Below are 23,461 nucleotides of genomic sequence, written 5' to 3'. Positions count from 1 at the left end.
TTCTAGACACTCTAGCCAGGGGAAACAGCCTCTCAGCATCTACCCTGTCAAGCTCTCTCAGAATCTTATATGTTTCAATTAGATCACCTCTTATTCTTCTGATCTCCAGAGAGTATGGGCCCATTTTACTCAATCTTGCCTCATAGGACAACCCTCTCATCCCAGGAATCAATCTAGTGAACCTTCATTGCACCGCCTCAAAGGCAAGTATATCCTTCCTTAGGTAAGGAGACCAAAACTGTACACAGTACTCCAGGTGAGGTCTCACAAAGCCCTGTACAATTGCAACAAGATTTCCTTACTCTTCTACTCCAACCTCCTTGCAATAAAGGCCAACAGACTATTTGCTTGCTAATTGCTTGCTGTACCTGCAGGTTAACTTTCTATGTTTTGTGTACAAGGTCAAACCTCTCTGAACACCAACATTTAATAGTTTCTCACCATTTCAAAAATATTTTTCTATTCTTCCGACCAAAGTGAATAACTTCACATTTACCCACATTATACTCCACCTGCTGCCTTCTTGCCCACTCACTTAACCAGTCTATATCCCTTTACAGACTCTTTGTGTCTTCCTCACAGCTTGCTTTCCCACTTAGCTTTGTATCATCAGCAAACTTGGATACATTACACTCGGTCCCTTCATCTAAGTCATTAATATAGATTGTAAATAGTTGAGGCCCAAGCACTGATCCTTGCAGCACCCCAATAGTTACAGCCTGCCAACCTGAGAATGACCTGTTTATTCCTACTCTGTTTTCTGTCGTTTTTGGTCCCTGCCGCAAACTCTGTACCCTTGCCACCAACCACACACCAACGATGCCCCTAACTGCCAGAGCTCTCAGAGACCAACTCATATATGAGAGCTTCTCCTAAATCATCCCTCCCATCCCCAATACACCAAAAGTCCCAAAATCTTTATCATCACCATCCAATTGCCTGCCTTCAGCCCTGCCTTATGGGTCTTGCCTTCACTTTACTACAAATATAAACACCAACACCAAATCCAGAACAAAACACAAATTTATCAAACAACTCATTTCATCTCTAACAGTTAACAGAAACAGTTATAAATGCCAGTCGCTTGGATGATCTCTGTTTCTATACTTTACAGAGGCCGACGCTTTCTTAGCACTTTTCTACTTTACACTTATATTCTGCTCAACTGAGCATACCCTGTGAACCTGGGTTTGTAATTGTTTATCTGAGGGAAATGTTTTATGCTTAGAATTCAAGAACCCCTTGGTGACATAATCAGCAGACATGGGGTCAGCTTTCACATATATGCCAATGACATGCAGCTCTACGTCTGCACTTCCTCTATCTACCCCTACGTTGCCCATGCGCTGTCAGCCTGCTTGTCCAATGAGCCACAGTTTCTTCCAGCTAAATATTGGGAAGACTATCATTTTTGGCTCCTGTCACGAACTCTGTACCCTTGCCACCGACCCCATTCCCCTCCCTGGCCATTGTCTCAGGCTGTACTGGACTGTTCACAATCTTAGTACAATATTCAACCTCAAGTTCTGACTCCACATCCTCTCCATCAGAAAGATTAGCTACTGCTACCTCCGTAATATTATCCACCTGTCCTGCCTCAGTCCATCTGCTGCTGAAACCTTCATTCAAGCTTTTGTCACCTCCAGACTTAATTACTCCAATGCTCTCCTTGCCAGCCTCCCATCCTTTACCTGCATAAACTTCAGCTCATCCAAATTTCTGCTGCCCAAATCCTATCCTACTCAACATCCCACTTGTCTATCACCCTGTCCTTACTGACCTGCATTTTCCCCCAACACCTAACATTTAAAATTCTCATCCTCATGTTTAAATCCATCTGTGGATTTGCACCTGTAATGTTACAGAAATATGCTAGATTATTTTAAATGCTATTTTGTAAATCTTAATATATTTCTGCATGTAAAAGAAAATGGAGTCTGAGGCAATAGTTATTTAAGATTCTAATGAGTAGATTTGATATTGTTTACACATAAACTGCCAATAGTAAATAATTTGTTCGGCTGTCTCAGTTAGTTTGACTCAGTAATCAATAAACACCTCAGATCCATTGTGCTGGAAGGTTTTTGATCACTTTTTGGCTTTGAGCGACCAAAAAAATAAAACAGAATCACTTACACTATCACAGGCAGCCTGGCTTTTGGCAGTGTTCATTATTTTTATATTACCACTCAGCGACAAGTTGTATTGACAGTAAAAGTGAATCTGATCATAACTATTGGTCTGCATGTTTACTCGATGGAAAATAAAGCAGCTTAACAATTCGTATGAAGTTTTGGTTTAATCCGCCTTTGGAGAGATTAAAGAAATACATGTTCATAAAACATGAGTATTCAGTCCCGATCACATTGTTACATCACTAGGCTATGCTATTGTATAAGTAGATATAGGGTAGTATGAGTCAACTCCCACAAAAGCAAGACATTCAGGCTGCTTCAGGGAGAAACCAACGCCACTGAAATCAAAAGGTATCTACAGTAGACCTGAATTCTTAACAGCTACCTAAGCCCATTTATTTGCAGTAAGATTGCTTGTTCTTACTTTTCTATGAATATATTACTGATACATTAAAAGGCTTTTGTTACCTAATTGTTAGATGCTAATGAGTGATTAATGTGACTAGTTAAAGGACAAAAGGGTGCAAGGTCACCTAAGTGTACAGTACAGCAAAGACAAAGGGACTATTGTGTATTAAGTGAACAGTCTGTTATCAGGAATGCAGTACCATATAAATTAATACTGAGCTTGTCAGTTACATCATAGACAAGGGCACTGTTTTCTGTTTTTCATGGAAAAATGATTAGAATTGTGGAACAGATCTTCAAAATACTGGTAAAAATCCTGGAAAATCACAGAACACTGCAATAAAAATGACTGTTAAAATCCTTGAATCTCAGGTTAAGGGCAAAGAAAATTTGACTTATTCAGTCACTGTAAACCAGTGACCCTGATCATAGGCCACGGGCACCAATACATTAAGAGAAGTAAAGTACCATACATTATGCTGTACTCCAGCCAGTAACATCTTTTGAATAGGCTTTAGAGAACAAATGTACATGGATAAAATGTACTGTTGATAGAATTGCTCATGGAGTCACCTTTATTACTTTTGGCTGTCGTAACTGAGTCATAGCAACTTCCTTTCAAATTTTAGTCTGAAAAACATCATACATTTCCTCTTTCTGCATTGTTGCTTTCCTTAATGTTTTGTGTTATCTGCAGTTACTGATTGTGTGTATTTATATTCCTGATCAACTGTGTGCCATGGCTGGGAGCGAGGGATGTGAGGTTACATTGAAGTCATTGTTGTACAGTGTTCACTGTTACATTGTAGGAAAAATTGCTTAGGCCAGCAAAAGATAACTGCATAATAAATTTTATGGATATATGAGTTGAAACATGATTATGCTGGTAAAGTGTAATTTTAAGTACACAAACTAAAGGAGGGCAGACTTCTATTTAATAGTATACAGCACTAGTCAATCTTCTATGACATTGTACAGGGGAAGTCGAGAGCAAGTGTAGTCTTAGGTAAAACATGGTTAGGAAGTGGAGATGTAATTCACTCCTCATTTAAAGTCATACATTCTGCCCTTATTTTTATGTAATATTTGAATTTTATATTGTTATGTATAGTTAAATAGCAACACTTAAAAACAGTTTGGGAAGCAGCAAAGTAGCATTGGTTGGTAGCATTGGAGTTTCTCTGCAGTATAGACTGTGGAGCTGGGAGACACAAAACTGAGGCACTAAGGTGCCACTACTATTGGGAGGGTGCAATTACAGTGTGACAGGTTTACATAGGCAGTTTCCATTATAAATGGGGACATAGGAATTTATAATGAGAAAAAATTGACACAAATTGTGACAAAAATATGATAGAGGAGTAAGGTTTTGTAGACAGCATATGCACAGATGTAACATTTTTTATATATATGGATATTAAAATTTTACGTAGGTCTTGCACTTCAATGTTAATATTTCCTTTCTTTTATTTGTTCATGAGATGTGGGTGTCTCTGGCAAGGCCAGCATTTATTGCCCATCCCTAATTGCCCTTGAGAAGGTGGTGATGAGCCGCCTCCTTGAACCGCTGCAGTCCGTGTGGTGAAGGTTCAGAGTTAGGTAGAGTGTTCCAGGATTTTGACCCAGCGACAATGATGGAACAGCGATATATTTCCAAGTCGGGATGGTGTGTGACTTGGAGGGGAACGTGCAGGCGGTGTTGTTCCCATGTGCCTGCTGCTCTTGTCCTTCTAGGTGGTAGAGGTCGCGGGTTTTGGAGGTGCTGTCGAAGAAGCCTTGGCGAGTTGCTGCAGTGCATCCTGTAGATGGTACACACTGCAGCCACTGTGCGCTGGTAGTGAAGGGAGTGAATGTTTAGGGTGGTGGATGGGGTGCCAATCAAGCGGGTTGCTTTGTCCTGGATAGTGTCGAGCTTCTTGTGTGTTGTTGGAGCTGCACTCATCCAGGCAAGTGGAGAGTATTCCATCACACTCCTGACTATCGGAATTCCAATGTTAGAATGTCCACATTTATCTTTTATACAGATTTTTAAATATTTTCTTGTAACACAAATAAGTGGTGGACCAATCTTATGACTTACCTATAACAACTCTTGGCCATGTCATCACGTGTTGCTGTTTAACCTGCTGATCTTCTACTACATCATCTTCTATACACAATGAGCATCATGTGGCTCTGTGAATATATGATTTTTAAAATTTAAATTTCCTCTGTAAAATGTGTTGTCTAAGATGTTGCTGTGATGGAAGCTGAATTTTCTCCCACTTCCTGCCACAACTGCCAAGTTGGGTCTTGCTCCCTGATGAAATTGTCCCACCCAGAATGTAGCCTCCAATGCACAAATGCCTGGCCCCAAATCTGGCCTCCAATCTCTGATTATGCTGCCGCACACAACAACCCTGGTTTCCAATGGTTGAATAAGGTATCTGTTCCCCTGTCACAGGACCCTAACCTGGCTTATGATTGCTGAACAAAGCCTATGATCCTAATTGTCCTGGAGCCTCGAGCCTCGCCTGTTTATCCTGCCCTGGTCCTCCGGCTGTAATGCCTGTTCCGGCCACAAGTCCTGTTGGTAATTAAGTAAATGGCTCTCACTTCCTTTATAAATAAATCCATCATGCCAGCACTGCTTCCCCTGCATTAAATAAATAAATGTCTACTGTTAAAATAAGTAAATAATTGGCTTCCTCTGCCATATAATATTGACTGTCGTCTTCAACTCAATACAAACAGAAAGGGTACCGCCAACAGAATCCAAAGAAATCCAACACATCCTGAAAGAGTACAGCCAATAGAACCTCAAGGAACACATCTCAGTACAAGCTGAAACGGTATAACCAACTCAACACAAGTAGAAAAGGTACAGCCAACAGAACCCAACTCAACACGAGTAGAAAGGGTACCACCAACAGAACTCACCCTGAGACATGTTACAAAGGACAACATAAAACCAATTGTGAAAACCATCTCCCACAGGTCAATGGCAAAAAGTCGACGTGCAATTATTCTTCCAGCATTCACCCAAAACTATTTTTTATCCCTATAAGTACAGTGCCTTACTTCAACATCCCAATCTCATAATTTTATGGTCTGTTCTCACATAAAATATTCTATTCGGCTTTCTGTTCTAAATCTGTCTTCTCTAGTTTAATCAGTTCATCCTGACTTGCCGTGAGCAATGGCATGGTAGATTCACTAGTAATCAATATATATTAGATTACATTTAAGCAAGTTGATTTTGGTAAAGGTCAGTCAATGTTTTAACAATCCATTCTGTGACCATAACTGCTAGTCATTTGCTCACTCTTTGTTCTGTATCGTGCTAGTGAAAACTTCATAGTACCATGAAATGATTTGTACAAAATGCAGCGACATTTTGAAAGCTACCTCATGCAATATGGGCCAGGTCTTTTGATGTGATCGGTATTGGATAGAAAAACTGCACGTTGGAAATATGAAATAGAGACATAAAATGCTGAAAATACCCAGCAAGTCCATCACTGTCTGAAAAGAGAAAAGATACGTTAGCATTTTGAGTAGACTTTTTGTCAGTTCTGATAAAGGGTCCACAACTGGCACTTAAACCCATTTTTACCCTTTTCAGATACTGAAGTACCTATAGTATATTTTCAACATTTTCTATTTCTATTTTTATTTTTATTGACACTGAAGTTGAAGCTTGTGACACAAAATGTTTCCCCAGTCACCAGTGTTTGTACCTCTGCAGGGATTAGTGAGCAAATCAGAAATGCAATTACCAGTGACATATTCCATGTCATTATTTTGTGTATATTGATTGTAAGATTTAATTTATACTGGGTAAGAATTCCCTTTGCTAGATCAGACAACATACAATGTGATGTTATTTTCTATGAATAATGGAACCTGCTAGAAATTCAACATTTGTAGGTAAAAACATACTCAAGATGTGTACACTGCTGTACTTGAGAGAATACACAAGGCAGCCCCAAAACTTGTAACACAATGTAATAGACACTAATTACTTCTGTATTTAAAAAAAAATTCCACTAGATCTTTGCCAAGTGTTAGCTGTTTAATAATTAGTTATTAAGATGTACAGCCAGCGCAGGCACATCTTTGACTTTATGACGTAGGTATGCAGTGCACTATAATATGTTGCTACATTGTGCTTTCCTCTTGCCAAACTTTTCTAATGAGGAAACTGATTACCAGCAATCATTTTCTTAGGCAGTGTACTGTATCTACGCTGAATGCTGTTGTATGCTGAATGCCGTCAGTGTCATAGAACTAAATGTACTCAAGGGGAAACTTCGTGTCTTTAATCATGCAACATTTGAAGCAAAATCTGATTACATAGTGAAGTCCTTTTATTGATTTGAAATCTGGTCTACATAGGCACTTTGGAATGTTATTCTTGGACATTTTTACAGTTTGAGCCACCATATCACTTTTTAAAGATTGATTTAAGTTTCATTTTTATGCTGAAATTTGCCATAAATTTAAGTTGATAAATCCTAATATTTCCTCTAAATTTTGGGAAATAGTGTATATTGTAATTTACAGTAAAACTTTTTAATTTATGGAACTTAAGTTGGTATTATCCACTCAAAAACTGCAGGCAAAGAAATAGGGAAGAACCCAGTGGACATCTAACAGTCATTTCCATGTACTAAGGATTCACTGTGAAAATAGTTTAATGTGAAGTAATTAAAGAGATGTAGCAGGAACATCGGTAAGTGTTTAGAAAACAAATAAAAAGCCCAGAATAAAGTGAAACTGCAGTTGTAATAAAAGCTTGGCATTGGTGCCACAAATGTGTTAAATTTTGAGTTGAAATACTCCAAACCCAAGTAACCTATAAACTCTGCAATAAAGTTAAAATGAGCACACAGCACTCCTCCATGTTAGCTTTCCCGAGTTTATTAAAACTGGTTTGAATTTGTCTTTGTTTCCTGTCTGACTCTAACAGATTGCCATGTATCTTGATATATATCAGGGGGCTTGTTTTGGACAGACTGAGCTTAACTTTGGACAGAGCTTCGATGGTAATTTAATTTTATAGTGTATGAGCCATACCAATAAAAGTGGAAACAAAATCAAGAATGCTGGCTAACAATGTACATAAAACAATGGAAAATATAGTACATTGTGTCTGCCAAAGAAATCGTCGACAGTATTTCTTATCCAGTTTTTCTGCTCTTTCTTCCCCCTCCTTGTCACTAGTAGTTTTTGTAGAACCAGGCAGCTCTGAATCAGCCTGGGGTGGGTATGAGGGGGGGGAGGAGCCTGAAAATATGTTTTAAAAAAACGAGTATATCATCCAATTGGTAAGTATATCTCTTTTTTTTAAAAAATGAGACGATTCTTTGTGCAGAAAGTTTCTCCTCGGGCCTTCCCTTTTCCATGAATTTTCAATCAATTTTGAGAACAGTTAGTGTGGTGCAATCCCAGCTCAACCTCCTTTTGTGGTGCTTCCAGATCAATACTTGTCAGAATAACCATGTTGAATCTATCCATGTGCCACTTGCTGCCAATTCAATAGTCAGATTGCAGGTTGGCAGGCAACCACAGTTCCTTCAGCCTGTCCATGTTTAAAACAGCAGCCCTGGCTAAGTAACAGGAATTGTTTTAACTACACTTTTGTAAAAACTGGATCATTTTTAATTTTAAGAAGATTGAAAATTGTTGGCAGTAGAATAATAATAGTGATTGCAACATTAATAATGTGCCTTTTAACACTTCCACGAAATGTCTTCTTAAAAAAAAACTAGAGGTTGAAGTCTGCCTGTTAAACCATAACTGTTGTAACGGTAAACTCACTTCATTCACTCATAACTTGATTTTTTTTTAATTATAGGGAACTAATTGGAAAGAAGAAATCTGGTAAGGAGCATTTAATTGAATTGTCCATGTGCTAGTTGCCTTTTACTAAAACTATTTTAATTTGTTTGGCTAGAAGGGACCTTAAATTAAACTTTTAAGTATATTCTGTAAATTGCAATTTGCCATGAGATTTTGTGAATTGGTAAAGTGTGTTTTTTACCAACTTGACAAATTATACTAATATATGAAGAGAATTTTTTTAAATCCGTAGGTAATATCCTTTGTGTAGCATAAATATAACATGATGTGGAGATGCCGGTGATGGACTGGGGTGGACACATGTAAGGAGTCGCACAACAGCTTTATTTGAAATCACAAGCTTTCAGAGCTTTGCTCCTTCGTCAGGTGACGAAGGAGAAAAGCTTGTGATTTCAAATAAAGCTGTTGGATTATAACCTGGTGTTATGCGACTCCTTACATAAATATAACAGGAAGATGAGAAATTCTAAAGACCAGTCCAAAGAACTGCTCATTGGAAAACCTACCTAGTACAAGTAGTAACAGAATCAATGGCGACTTTGTATGTTTTAAAAAAAAACCTGTACAAGGAAGCTGTACAAAGGTATGGGCAAGTGGAGATTTAGACTATAGTACGGGAGTCAAACCCTGAATATTCAGCTGAACAAAAATCAGCAGAACTGTTTTTTAAAAAAACAATGAAAGCAAGTAACTGAAGGCCAAACTGAGACAAAATAATATATGACAATTTAGCCAGGGAAGAGTCAATGACCTAATGACTTGTAAAACATAGCTGCTGCTATTAAATAGGAAGCACTATTCCAAAGGTTAGAAGATCCTGTTCCAGATATTCTGAACAAACTGTGCTTGGACTTCTCAAGGAAAAGGAAAGGTCAAATAGCTGGATAACAACATAGATCAAATTGAGAACTAAGCATGAGTCAACAAGAAGGATTCTCAGTCATGGAACAGACCTTGGGAAGAGATTGGTAATGGTGATTTGTCATAGTATGCAAAAGGAAATACATCAACCAGTTCATAAGCTGAATATAGGTTACATTTTCTCAAACAATGCTATTGGGAATGATCATTTTAATAAGTGCAAATCTAACTTTGGGCTCTGCCTTGCTCTTATCACTTATGTGACCATCATTTCTGTAAATTGAAGGCAAACTGTGACAAAGGGCAGTAATAGAATTTCTGGAAGGTGTGGACTAACTAACAAATTATCAGAACATCTAGATCCAAGATGGGTAGCCCAAATCCATCCCTAGCACCACAAATAAAGAGAAAACCTTAGGATTCTGTGAGAGTGATCTAATCAGTTATATGTGCACAGTCAAAAGCTAAAACAAATCATGAAAATTATAAAGCTAGAAGATACAATTGAGTTTTAGAGCTATGTGCTTTGTCTTCTTATTCGGCTTCTGGGTTTCAATGGATTCACTTTAGATTCCTGAGACAGTCTCTGGGTGCATTTACATAACAATTGTGGTGTTGATGCAAACCAATTTCGCTTCACACTAATGCTAAAGTTTTGCAGTGTAAATCCAGAGTCAGGACCTGACCGGAGTGGAGCAAAGTGATACTTCCCCTCCTCATGGTCAGGTCCCTACTCTGGATTTGCACTGTAAATTAAGCACTAGGATAATACAAAACCCCTTCACTTTGATGCTACCATTGCAGTGTAAATGTACCCTCTGAAACCACTTGTGGACTGTGGCTCCTGAATGTGGTGATTCAGCTGTTTTTTTTATAAGAATAAGTAATAGCAAGACTTCCTGTAGAAGTTCCAGAGATACCATGTAGCAAACATTTGAAACTCTGTAATCCAGTAATATAAGATGGGGTTGGAGGTGGGGTGGCTGCCCAAATGGGAACAAATGTTAAAATATCTGATGGGAAAGTTATTAACAGCCTTCCATCTCCATTTGTGTATAATACTGAATGACAAAAAGTTATGATAGAAGATGACAATAAGAGGAGTGGGATTCATCCATGTGGAGGCCACAAAATGGATCAACCAAATCTGAGGAGTCAGGGAAATATGTTTATTTTCTTAAAAACATTGGGGGTCATATTCACCTTCACTGCCTGGACAGTAATCTGCTGGAGCAGAACACCCTCCCATTGTAGAACCTACCTGATTATCATCCCATTGAAATTAATGGGATGGAAATCAAATGGGTTTACAACAGGCAGCTGATCCACTCCCAGATTACCATCCAGGCAGTGAAGGTGAATATTACCCCCATTAAACAGTTCTTAGGAAAAATTCATTAACTGGGTACTTTGCCTCAATAACAAATAATCTACAACATGTGGAAAACAGGAATACTTTGGTTTATCATCTCAGAAGATTGTGAAGTATTTTGAAAAATAAGTCTTTTTCTTCATGTTTTGGAAATGAGGTGACCAACCACGTCATTCATACCAGCAGACGAGATGAACCATAGGAAAGCACTAAAACTATGAGGCAAAGCAACAGAAAATCCATAAATAAAGCCACAGCTCAACTGACATAAATCATTCAAACATAAATAAAAGTTGATCTGATGGCAAAAGAAAATAGTTTTGATACTGGTAGTGCAAACCTTTACACTAGATGGGTGTTCCCTCATTTGGTTCTTCAGACTGGTCATTAGAAACTCCATCCTGATGTGTTTGGAGCACATGTAGATCGTCGACAGGAGTTAATATTCCTATTCCCTTAGAACAGTGTTTCATCGTACCATTGTTAGAGAAAAAAAGTTAATATGGTTTCTGTGTAGCTGATGAATGTACAATAAAGTGGGCTTTTTATGTATCATATGTACAGGTTGGCAAAACAAGCTACGAGCTTTGAATTCCTGTATTCAATGAATAAAATATATATATATATATATACCGGGTAAATTCTACTACATTGCGTATAGTTCACTTTCTCGACATCTCAGTTCAAAACCTTTTTAAAAGTGATTTCATTTTCCTCACATGTACTTTCATTCATTTTCCTTCATTAGGGCTTGCAATAATCCAGAGAACGTCATCGTTTCTAAAGAGAGGTATTAGAGAAACTCGCTTGGCCATAATTTAACCGATCCTTAACATTGCTGGATGGTCTTAAACCATAATGATTTTGGACCATGCAGCCTGCTGATTGGCAGTGGATGGGGCCAGCTTAATGCTAAATGCGGTGTGGTTCATGCATGCTCAGTACCTATGCATTGTTGATTAAAATTGGATTAATTTGGGGCTGAATATGTTCTTTCACGTCATTGAACTTCTTGGTAAGATTCACTCAAAAAAACTGCTACATACGAAAGAAGGGTTCTTTTTCATAATCTTTATGTAGGTGCACTGTTATTCAAGTAATCATCTATTAACCCTTTCACTGGCATAAAATAATTTGGACAGTAAATTTTTCAATTTTGAACAATTACAATTTTTTGTAGTATATATCCAATTTGAAATGCATGCCATTCTCATTGTGTAATTTGTCCTTTTAAAAATCTAAATGGCCATCAAAAAAAGCTTGAATATGATTTTGCGGTACCTCATTGTAACTGGAGGAAACTAATGGGCCTGTAAGAGGGTTATTCAACAGCAGTGGATATAAAACTACACTTAATCCAAACAGTTACTTGGGACTGTCTGTCTCACCATGTCATCACTGAGTCCACAATTTTATTTTCACACCACTTCTCACAGAATTGTTGTCGATGTATGTTCACCACTGACTTCCTCTATGATGGGTGACGCAGTTGTGTCCTTTTGTCACATGCCATGGTATTGATTGGCACCAGATGTGTTTTGCTTTCTGATAACTGTTTAAATGTAAATATGTTTTTAAAACTTACTTGAAACAGGAATGGAAACCCAGAATAATGGGAGAATATGATCATACACAAATTTTATACATATGATGTACGATGCAAGGCCAACAAAATGGGCAGAAAACAGGAAGTTGTGGTGGAGCAAGGAAGAGGTGGATGACGTTGCTGTTACTGTTTGATTGTTCATAGGTTTTGAATTCCAGATTTAACTAACACAGTGCCTAATTTATTTAAGTTTCATTTTATATATTGTTTCAAAGTGGTTTTGCCTAAAAGTACAGGCACACACAAAAATAAGCAGCTGAGTATTTGCTGTTAGTTATTTCTTGATTGTTGCCTCAGAAATTTTAATGGGAAATGATCATTTTTTTAAAAAAAGTCTCCATATATTATTTTAAGTTGCATTGTTTTCAGTTATTATAAGTAATAACTTTTTGCTGTGTTTCATCAGATGATTAGATTGATATATTTTTCCATGTTTCTCCCCTCTTGAGGTGCCTGATTTATGCAGCAGTATGGTTCCACAGGTGTCACATGCCTCCGGTATCTTACTAAAATAACTTTATTTCATCTGTGAGCGAAAACAGGAGTCGGAACACCAGCTGATAGTCACTGCTGAGATTCATTGTAACATCACCCCTTTAGATCCTAACTGATCCCAACTAAATCAGCATAAATCAAATCAAGAACTTTCCTGATCTGTGTGGCTCAGAATCTCACTGGCCAATGGATTTACCCAATAAGCTATTGAAGAGCAGATACCTAGGTTACTATTTAAAACTACAGTTAAAAATTGGTACTAGTTTTGCAATCATTCACAGGGGCCATTAAGGTAGTTAACATATGTAATGGGGAAAAAAATTGCACTGCTAAAGAAGGGAGTGCTTTTCTGAAGCTAGTTTTGAGACAGAGAAGATGCATTATTTTGCAGTTGGTCCATGCTACATCTGACCTGGGAGTAGTTAATTGAGACCAAGCTTTTGGTCACCTCACCTACCATCTCCTTTGGCTCAGCGTTCATTTTTTGATTACACCTCTGTGAAGTGATTTGAGGTGGGTTTTTTTTAATGTTGAGAGCTCTATATAAATCCAAATTGTGTGCTAAAAGTGGGAAAGTGTTAAATTTGCCAGAACCAGCACCTTTGCCTTGATGAAAACAAAATCAGTTAAGGATTAAGAAGTTATAGACATGTTCCTCACGTTGTCTTTGTGTTCGTAGTGTAAAGAACAATAAAACTCCCAGCAATCAGGCATTGCATAGCCTGTTTTAAATTCAGGGTGTTTAGTAAGTGGCTTCAGACTTATTAAAACACGCTGTATTTTTTGGCAAATGTGTGATCTGTTTTGAAATTTAAAGAACAGGGATAGAAAAATCTTGTAGTACATATTTTGCAATAGCTCCTTTTGGCTGTGATATGAATATTAGTCAACATCAGACACAATATTGTACTTGGTGTACTGCCCTTTCATCAGTTTTCGTAATTTATTTTTCACAAGCAACTGTGATGTTATAGATTGCAAAACTGTTTATATGAGGGCATAGTTGTACATTTTTTTAATGCAGCATGTAAAGGAAGGCACATTGATGGCATAGTTGTACATATTTGCACTGTCATTTTCTACCATGGGGTTAGGTGGACAGTTAGACACTGGTGCAATGTTAGGCTGGATCACTTTTCTTCTGCAACTGGGAGAAGGATGGTGGTGTGTTTCCATTTTCTGTTTGGCAGTAGCCTGCCGTCTTGTGCAGTGATTTGGTGTGCAGTTCACGAAGGGAAACTTGTGTCGGCCTTCAGGGATCCAAACTGCTTTGTTGCACTTTCCTAGTTCTAGGTGGAGGTCTGTATATCGCATATATCCTATAGATGCTTAGCTCATGGGCTCGATTTTTGGACGTCCGAGGCGGCGGGTTCGTGGCGGGGGGCTCCGAATATCGGGGATTCCCGGGGCGGGTCCGGAGTCCGGCTCCAACCCGCCCACTTCCGGGTTCCCAAGTGACGCGCTTAGATGCGCGCGCAGCACCCGCATGCGGGACTCCCGCCGGCAATTAAAGCCTGCGGGATCCCACTTTAACCAATTAATGTGATAGTTCAGGTCATTGGCAGACCTGATTTGTAGGATATTTTAGGAGGGGTGGGATTTTAATCCAAACTGAGCGTGTTTCCAGTACTGGGGGAAACACTCCCAGTTGAAATGGATGTGTTGCAGCCACCAGCCTGTGACAGCTGCAAAGGTCCATTTGACAGGTTGGGGGGGGGAGACCTTCACTCATTGTAGGAGGCCACTCTGTCACTTTGGACAAAGTTTGGCCTCCACCGCCCTCCTCCTAACAATAAAATCACAAACTTGCAACCTCAACCCTGGTGTGCAGACACATTTACCTACCTTGTGGACCCCCTCAAATGTACATCTTCCAGATGGGGGCCGCCACTGCTGCAGTCATGACCTCCTCGGAGGATGAACAGCATCACCAGCCTCGCCGGCCACGCCGTCCACCTCTGACTCGTGGAGCTCCACAGCACAGTGCTGTGATACATCCACCTGCTCAGCAGGAGGGAGGGCAACCGCAGAGAGAGATGCGTCTCAGAAGGCACGAATCTCACCACAGGGCCTACAGACCGAGGCTCAGCTTCCTGGACCTCTCTGAGCAGCAGTGCACACGGAGGCTCAGAGTCACTCGACATGTAGTGTGGACATCTGCAGCCTCCTTCATGCCGAGCTGCTCCCGGCTGGCCCGAGCACCATCTTCTTAACTGTCGCTGTCAAAGTCACCATTGCCCTCAACAACTTCTCCTCCGCATCCTTCCAGTGTGCCACCGGGGACATCGCCGACGTCTCTCAGTCGTTGGCACAAAAGAGCCCTGCAAATACACCTACACCCACTCTGCAATGACACAATGGGTGGCATCGGTTGTGGGTCTTCATGGTGATCCTCAGGAATGGGCATTATTGCACAAACTAGACAAGATTTGCAAAGACGTGGTAGTAGTGGTGACAATATAATATGTAATGTAAGTTGATCAGAAATCAAATATAAGTAAAAACTGTGACAAACCCTCAAACACCCTTGTGCATCCCCTTCATGCTCACGACACGTTTGCCTTACGCTTCCTACTGCACATATGTGATGCATGCCCTGTGGCTGCAGCACAGGCAATGGCAGGTTGGGTGAGGCTGACCGTGAAAGAGATGCATGAGAGGGTGAGTATGAGATAGAGCCATGAGATTGTATGAGGATTGGGTTGAGTGGTAGTGGCGGGATGAGTACTGGCGAGGTGAGTAAGTGCAGGTAAGATAAGGATGAGCTTTGAGTGGGTGTGAGGAGTGATGTGATAGAGTAGTGTTAGCAGTGAAAAAAGAGATGTGGGGTGAGGGCGGTGATGTGGCAGACGGAGTGTAGGGGAATGAGTAAGTGTACTCACTTCGGCTGACCTACTTAGGTCATTGCAGCGCCTCCTGCACTGTATGTAGGCGCGTGATATGTTGGTGGTGCAGGTGACCTCCTCTGCCACCTCGAGCCAAGCCTTCGCAGTCGCAGAGGCAGGCCACTTCCTCCTGTCCGCCAGGTGGAAGATCTCCCTCCTCCTCCTCACCCCATCCGGTAAGACCTGGAGTGAGGCATCATTAAACCTGGAGCAGCCTTCCCCCAGGGATGCTCCAGGCTGTAATTTTGCCTATTTTCTGCAGCATCAGTCAGTGGAGGACTGCCCCTTTAAATAGGGCTCCTCCAGCTGACAGCCTGTGATGCGAGTGCGCAGTCCGCCCGCTGCGCAGCTTTCCAGCGTGAAACCCGGAAGCCAAGGTAAGTGGATTCAATTAAGCTGCGATCGCGTGGAGAACCCACCGATTTTACTGGGCAGTTACCCACGCGCCCAGTCGACCCCCCTGCTGGCAACCTGCCTCCCTCCCAATATCGAGCTCCATATGTCTGGTGATAAGGAAGGGTGGTGGGAGAAATATATCATCTTGCCACTGGTAGTGAGAGTTGTGAAGGTCAGATCTTTAGGTGACTCTTGGCATCTCTGGGGACATGCCCCACAGGCAAGAGAGTGGGTCTGATGAGACCTCAATATTGGCCATAGTCTTTTTGCTATCCCAGATCGTTCCCAGAATGGTTCATGTAGGGCATGACCAGAAGATATGCAGAAACATGCCAGTCTGGCCACATCCTCTCCAATATTTATCCAGAGAAGGGTGGAATCTGTGAATCTTATGTTGGTTGTGGTGAATTTGGTGTTTGTTTGAATTGGCTGTTAAGCATTTTACTGCTGGGGTGTCTTTCTTTAAAAAAAAATTAAAATATTCGTCTATTCCCTGTCCTTTTCTTTCCTGAAGGAACTGGCTTTAGCTAGAGTGAAGTTCCACAGGTACTGGCAGCCCTCAGTATCTCCCTTAAGTGGTCATTCTTCATACGTTAACCTAGACAATGAGTTTCAACAAGCTATTTTATCAAGAAGGGCGTCACAGCGAAGTCTGAAATTATTCTCCCAGTATTCACATACATACTTTGTCCAGGAGTGGTCACTAGATAGTATCCTGACTTCTACCATGGATGAAATAAATTAGCTCAGCATAATGGCAGCATACCATAAAACCAGTCTTGTTAAAGCAAACATTATGGTTATATACACTACATCTAGGCCTTCTTAAAAAAAAAACTCTGACTCCATACTCAAAATATATATAAACTCTGCTTGCAAAAAGCATCTGTCAGTTGATCTCAGTGTAGCATAAGTACTAGTACTCTGGCAGAGATAAGCTGAGAGGATGTAACTCCCCTGTATTGCCTTTGGATGTTGTTTCACATGTTTTCATTTAAAATTTATTGCAGGCATTGGACATTTGGTTGTGACTCAGATTCTTGATTGAGAGCAGACGTATATTTTTCCACAGAAAGCATGGTGTCTGTCTCATTACTTCTTGTCCTGGTAACTGCCGGGTAGCAGTTTTTATCATTGCCATCTCAGTTTCCCTTTCCCATAGTATTATGCTGTTTTGGGATATGTTCAACTGTACATCTCATTTTTAAAAAATCAATGGCATCTGCCAAACATGTGGGATTAAGACGTTTTATTTATATACTGAATTTACATTTAGAACAGACTCGCTGGTGTCCATTTTGCCACAAGCTCAACATGAAGGATTCCCTGTTCCCATACTATGCAAAATGAATTGAGCTATACACTTCTTTTCTTCCATTTCCCTAAGGTACTCTTACTTGGGGTATTGATGTACAGGTGCCGGTACCCTCAGTACCTGGTCACATCATGCATGTGATCAGGTAAGTTTTTGATACCAGAGTGCATCAAAACTGCAAAGTGCTTACTTGGCAATGCAATGAATGACATCATCTGCAGAGTTATCCAGGTTAAAGCTACATTCCCTTACAATTCAATTAGGGAAATCCACAGCAAGGATATATGGAATCCTAATTCCATAGAGATTCAATTTGTCCTGTTTCAAACTTTCTAAAGTTTCAATCTCTTAGTTTTCATTGGATTTTGTGGCTGTCAACCAAAGATGATAATGCACCAACCAACCCATCCTCATTTTGGTTTTATCCGATATATTGGCAAAGTGACAATGATATTAAGGCAACATTGTGACATGTGATGGTAGCCAGCCTTACAAAACAAATAGCGAATAGGGAATGCCTGTTTACAAACACTAAACCTTTATCTCATAATGACTTAACAATAGAATTATTTTTTTTTTGCATGTACCCCATATGATTGTGAATACTGTACTGTTTTACTACCTAAATATAAATGCAACTTTAAAGCCTGTGGTAATCTATTTCAGGATAAACATTATTATGCAGTGTCAGTTGGAAAAAATGTCTTGGGTTGAGGCAGTTTAACATTCAAGGTACTTCTGATTGCTTTCTGATGGGACTGTTGCAATCCTCAGTGAGTTCTTTGGAGCATGTGCCAGGCATGTTGTACTAGATAAAATAAAAGAGAGCATTTGTACTAGTAGGAAAAAAGGCAACCAGAATAATTAAGTTTCAAAAGACTGTGTCAAAGAACTTTCCTTCTTAAAGATTCCCTTGGCCGGTGATTTGCAACTACTGCAAGGATGGCATAGTTTAAGGAATGGTGTAGTTAACAGAAATTCATGTTGAATCTTACATGTTGTAGTACTTTAATATTCTGAGCGTAGACATTTTTGACATTATAATCTGTATTTCAGTCACAGTTGTTCATTTGGCATATTTTAAGAATCCAATTCAACATCAACATATTTAATATTTAGTACTTGAATAAATGGTTTATTATTTACTCATATTAAATATGCTATTAACTGGTCAGTCAAGATTAAAGAGGCACTGTCCTTGTGTTGGTCTTTGTGGGATAGGAGTGGTGAGAACAAAAATCAATGCACAGCTCACATTTATTTTATTGGTCTTTAGCACATAGTGTTTCTCCATGTAATACCATTCTTAATCTAGAGTTACCATGAGTAATGTACCACTCTGTTCAGGAAGATATCTAATGCATATAACTGTTGCATTTATACATTTTGTATCATTAGTTTCAAGCCCTGCAAGACAGAAAAATGAAATCTGGGAGGAGAGCTGGCTGAGATACTGCTCTTAGTCATTGCACTTTGTTATAGCTAATAAGTTGAGTTGCTCTTAGAGAGGAAGCAGTGGCTTTTTTCTACTGTTCTTTGTGGTTATAAATTAATGGTGATTTTATCCTCTGTGTGTTCCATAGATTCTACTTACGCTCAGAGCTTAGGTTTCAGCATTTGAATTTGCTGTTGTTCTTGCTGGCAGAGGGATTTTATTAATACAAGGGGAAAACAATAATCTTGGCAACAAAAAACATGGCTCCTGGCTACAGTTCTTCTGGCGGTCAGGTTTGTGATTGACAGGATCATTCCTGGCAGAGTAATTTGGGTGTGTAGATGCCAGAAAATGGCACAAATTCCAATTTTCTGGCTCCATGTTGGACAATCACTACTTTCCAGCTGAGAGTTTCATTTCCATAGTCAGTTTAATAATAATGAGTTCTTGTTCAATTCACTTTTATGCATGGATAGTGTTGCAGTGCTAAACGCCTGCCCATGTAACATGTATGATAAAGCACAATCATGTTCTGGCTTTTTAGGGAATAGTTTCTTAAAGTTGAATTACTTGAATTTTAATTTTTTCAACTACAATTGTGAAAACGGGTATAGCATTCAGTGCTGCTCTGTTTTTTGGAGGTAGAAGAAGAGATGAATAAAAGGATGCTGGGGAGGATCTTTTGCATCAGAGAAGATCAACCTACATCCAGCAACCTGGGACTGTCAGAGAGAACTGCTTTTGCATGCTAAGGGTCACCAGGGAGACAATGATTGTCGTTCTATCGGCTACAAACTGACTTCCAGACAATCTCCACTACTGCTGGTGGCAACCAAGGTGACAACGTCAAGTTCTTGCCTCCCAGGTCATTCCAGGATACCACAAGGGATGTTTGCAATCTGCAGTGCACAGCTGCATCAAGCAAATCACTGATGTTTTGTTCACCAGGACAAACACTTTTATTACTTTTCCCAGGGAAAAGCAACAGCAGAATGATAGGGCATTGCAATTCTTTCAGGGTTCCCCAAAGTCCATGGAGTTAATGATGACACGCTTGTGAACATCTAGGCCCCTAGAAACTATACCACATTGTTCATTAACTGAAAGAGCTTCACTCCATCAGGTATTCAGGTATCCAGTGATCAGACACACAGGATTATGCAGTTCAGTGCCCATTTCCCAAGTTGGTTTCTTCAAAGGCTTGCAGTGGCATGGCTTTCCTCCAATTCAGGTCTGCTTCCTCCTGTTATGAGCCAGCTTGTCCTGCAACCAGAGTAATGTTGAAAAGTTGCATGTTGCAGGTAGGTTTTGTTAGAAAGATTTGTTGTAGGAAGCCAAGAGGTTTGGTGATAAGTGGTAGCCATAATTTGTGCTCTGCTACAGTATGGACATACTAAGTGCTTTGCATGGGTCAGTGCTCAATCTAAAACAGAGTGAAAGAAAATGTATCTACTTGGTATAAGGTAGACTGGAGTAAAAGTAATGTAATGTATGTGGCAAAGAAAGGGAGGAGTTTCTACAATGTGTCCAGGACTGCCTTCTATGTCAGTTTTTTTTTAGTCCATCAGGAAAGAGCAATGCTGAATCTAATTCTAGGAAATTAAGTGGGACACGTAGGTAATGTAAGGGTGGGGAACATCTACAAACAGCAACCATAACTAAATTAAATTCAGTATAAAAATTGAGGAAAGCGAACAATCAATGATAAAGGAACTTGACTGGACGAAGGCCAATTTGAATGAAATAAAAAGGGAACTAATTCAGATAAATTGGGGGGGAAAATGGCACGAGTAATAGGAAATGTTCAAACAGGAAATTATTAAGATACCAACTAGAAGTGGCACTGCAAATGTTGGTGTTCCTTGAAAGAGTAGAGAAATTAAAATGAGACTTAAAAAGAGGCCTATGACAAATCTGGGACTAATAATACAAAAGAAGATCAAGCAAAGTATAGAAAAGTTTGAGGGGAAGGAAAACAGGAGATGAGAAAGAATTAGAGAGGACATAAAGAAAGACTGACAAGTAACATAATGGGAAATTTTAAAGGATTCTATAAAAAGGAAATCATCTTACACAGGATGAAGAAATGGCGGGAATACTAAATAAGTATTTTGCCTCGGTTTTCATGAGAATTGTGGGAATGAAACAGTACAAGAAGAGGAGGAGGTGGAACAATTAGATAGGGTAACTATAGAAAAGGAAGTAGCACAGGAAAACTTGGTGGAACACCAAGTGAAAAGATATGGGGCCTGGTGGCATGCATCCAGAATGTTGAGGGAAGTCAGATTGGAATTAACAGAGGCTTTATCCACAATTTTTCAAACCTACTTGGATATGGAATTTGTACCAGAGGACTGGAGGATTGCAAATGTAACACCTCTGTTCAAAGGGGAAGAAAGAGATAAACCAGGTAACTATAGACTAGTTAGCCTAACATTGGCAATGGGTAAGCTTTTATTGGCCTTAAGGATAAAATGATGTTGATGTTGTGTATATGGACTTTCAAAAGGCATTTGATAGGGTACCACATACTAGACTTGTTAGCAAGATTAAAGGGACAATGGCAGCATGAATATAAAATTGGCTAAGGGACAGAAAGCAAAGAGTAGTGGTGAACGGTCGTTTTTCAGATTGAAGGGAAGTATACACTGGTCAGTATTAGGACCACTGCTCTTTTTGATACACATTAATGACCTAGACTTGGATATAGAGGGTAAAATTTCAAAGTTTGCAGATGACTCAAACTCATAAATGTGGTAAACAGTGTAGAGGATAATAACAGACTTCAGGAGGACATAGACAGACTGATGAAATGGGCAGACATATGGCAGACGAAATTTAACGCAGAAAAGTGTGAAATGATACATTTTGGGAGGAAGAATGAAGAGAGGCAATATAAACTGAGGGTGCAGGAACATAGAGACCTGGGGGTGTATGTACACAAATCTTTGTAGGTGGCAGGACAAGTTGAGAAGGCTGTTAAAAAAGCATATGGGATCCTGGGCTTTATTAATAGAGGCATAGAGTACAAAAGCAAGGATGTTAGGCTAAACCTTTGTAAAACACTGGTTAGGCCTCAGCTGGAATATTGTGTTCAATTCTGGGCACCATACTTTAGGAAGGATGTTAAAGCCTTAGAAAGGGTGCAGAAGAGATTTACTAGGATGGTACTAGGAATGAGGGACTTCGGTTATGGAGAAGCTGGGGTTGTTCTCCTTAGAACAGAGAAGGTTATGGGGAGATTTGACAGAGGTATTCAAAAAAACAATAATAACTTGCATTTATATAGCACCTTGAACCTAGTAAAACATCCCAAACAGTGTAACAAATGAGAGATAGTGAAGGGGATGAGAGAGGTGGTGAGGTAAAGCTGGGTGCCGAGGGGCAGCATGTAGATGAGAAATAGGAGGGGGCCAAAGATAGATCCTTGGAGGACTCCAGAGGTAACGGTGCGGGAGTGGGAAGAGAAACTATTGCAGGTGATTCTCTGGCTACGACTGGACAGATAAGAATGGAACCAGGTGAGCGCAGTCCCACCCAGCTGGATGACGGAGGAGAGGCATTGGAGGAGGATGGTGTGGTCAACTGTGCCAAAGGCTGTCGACAGGTCGAGAAGGAATAGGAGGGATAGTTTACCACGGTCACAGTTACATAGGATGTCATTTGTGACTTTGATAAGGGCTGTTTCAATGCTGTGGCAGGGCGGAAACCTGATTGGAGGGATTCAAACATGGAGTTGCAGGAAAGATGGGCATGGATTTGGGAGGCAACAACACATTCGAGGACGTTCATGAAGGGTTTTGATAGAGTAAATAAGGAGAGGAGAAACTGTTTCCAGTGGCAGAAGGGACGGTAACCAGAGGACACAGATTTAAGGTGATTGACAAAAGAACCAGAGGTGACATGAGGTAACATTTTTTTACGCAGCGAGTTGTCATGATCTGGAATACACTGCCTGAAAGGGTGGTGGAAGCAGATTCCATAGTAACTTTCAAAAGGGAATTGGATAAATACTTGAAGGGAAAAAAATTTACAGGACTATGGGGAAAGAACAGGGGAATGGGACAAATTGGATAGTCCTTTCAAAGAGCCAGCACAGGCATGATGGGCTGAATGGCCTCCTCCTGTGCTGTACCTACTATGATATATATAAAAATTCATTAGAAAAGGGAATAGTGCCAGAGGACTGGCGGACAGCTAATGTTATTCCTATATTTAATAAGGGAGATAGAACAAGTCCAGGGAACTATAGACCAATTAGCTTAACGTCAGTGGTAAGAAAGATAATGGAATCATTACTCAAAGGTGTAATAGAAAAACATCTAGAAAACGAAAATATAATCAGCATGGGTTTCAGAAGGGAAAGTCATGCTTGACGAACCTTTTTGAATTATTTGAAGAAGTAACAAAGAGTAAACAAGGGTAATGCAGTAGATGTAATATATTTGGATTTTCAAAAGGCCTTTGCTAAGATACCGCATTGTAGACTCATGACTACGGTCAGAGTATGTGGAGCCAGGGGATAGGTAGCAGAATGGATAGCAAGCTGGCTATAAAACAGAAAACAGAGAGTAGGGGTTAAGGATAGCTACTCAGACTGGCAAAAGGAGAGAAGAGGTATTCCACAGAGATTGAAGCTGGGACCATTGTTGTTCACAATTTACATTAACGATTTGGACTCTGGAATCACAAGTACAATTTCAATATTT

General features: G+C 39.9%; 1 protein-coding gene across 2 annotated transcripts in view; it reads left to right on the top strand.

Annotated features, from left to right (window-relative positions):
* Nucleotides 1-23,461, top strand: part of sh3pxd2b (SH3 and PX domains 2B) — a 270,163-nt gene that overhangs the window by 186,569 nt on the left and 60,133 nt on the right. Inside the window, exons 6-7 of one of the 2 annotated variants that reach the window (XM_067996411.1) lie at nucleotides 8,383-8,408; nucleotides 11,369-11,410. In XM_067996411.1, coding sequence (XP_067852512.1) covers nucleotides 8,383-8,408; nucleotides 11,369-11,410 — 68 coding nt within the window. The remainder of the gene's footprint in view (nucleotides 1-8,382; nucleotides 8,409-11,368; nucleotides 11,411-23,461) is intronic. The other variant, XM_067996413.1, reaches the window with a different exon arrangement.

Source organism: Heptranchias perlo, chromosome 14 (genome assembly GCF_035084215.1).
Source record: "Heptranchias perlo isolate sHepPer1 chromosome 14, sHepPer1.hap1, whole genome shotgun sequence".
NCBI lineage: Eukaryota > Metazoa > Chordata > Chondrichthyes > Hexanchiformes > Hexanchidae > Heptranchias > Heptranchias perlo.
This window is presented reverse-complemented; position numbering and strand designations above follow the sequence as displayed.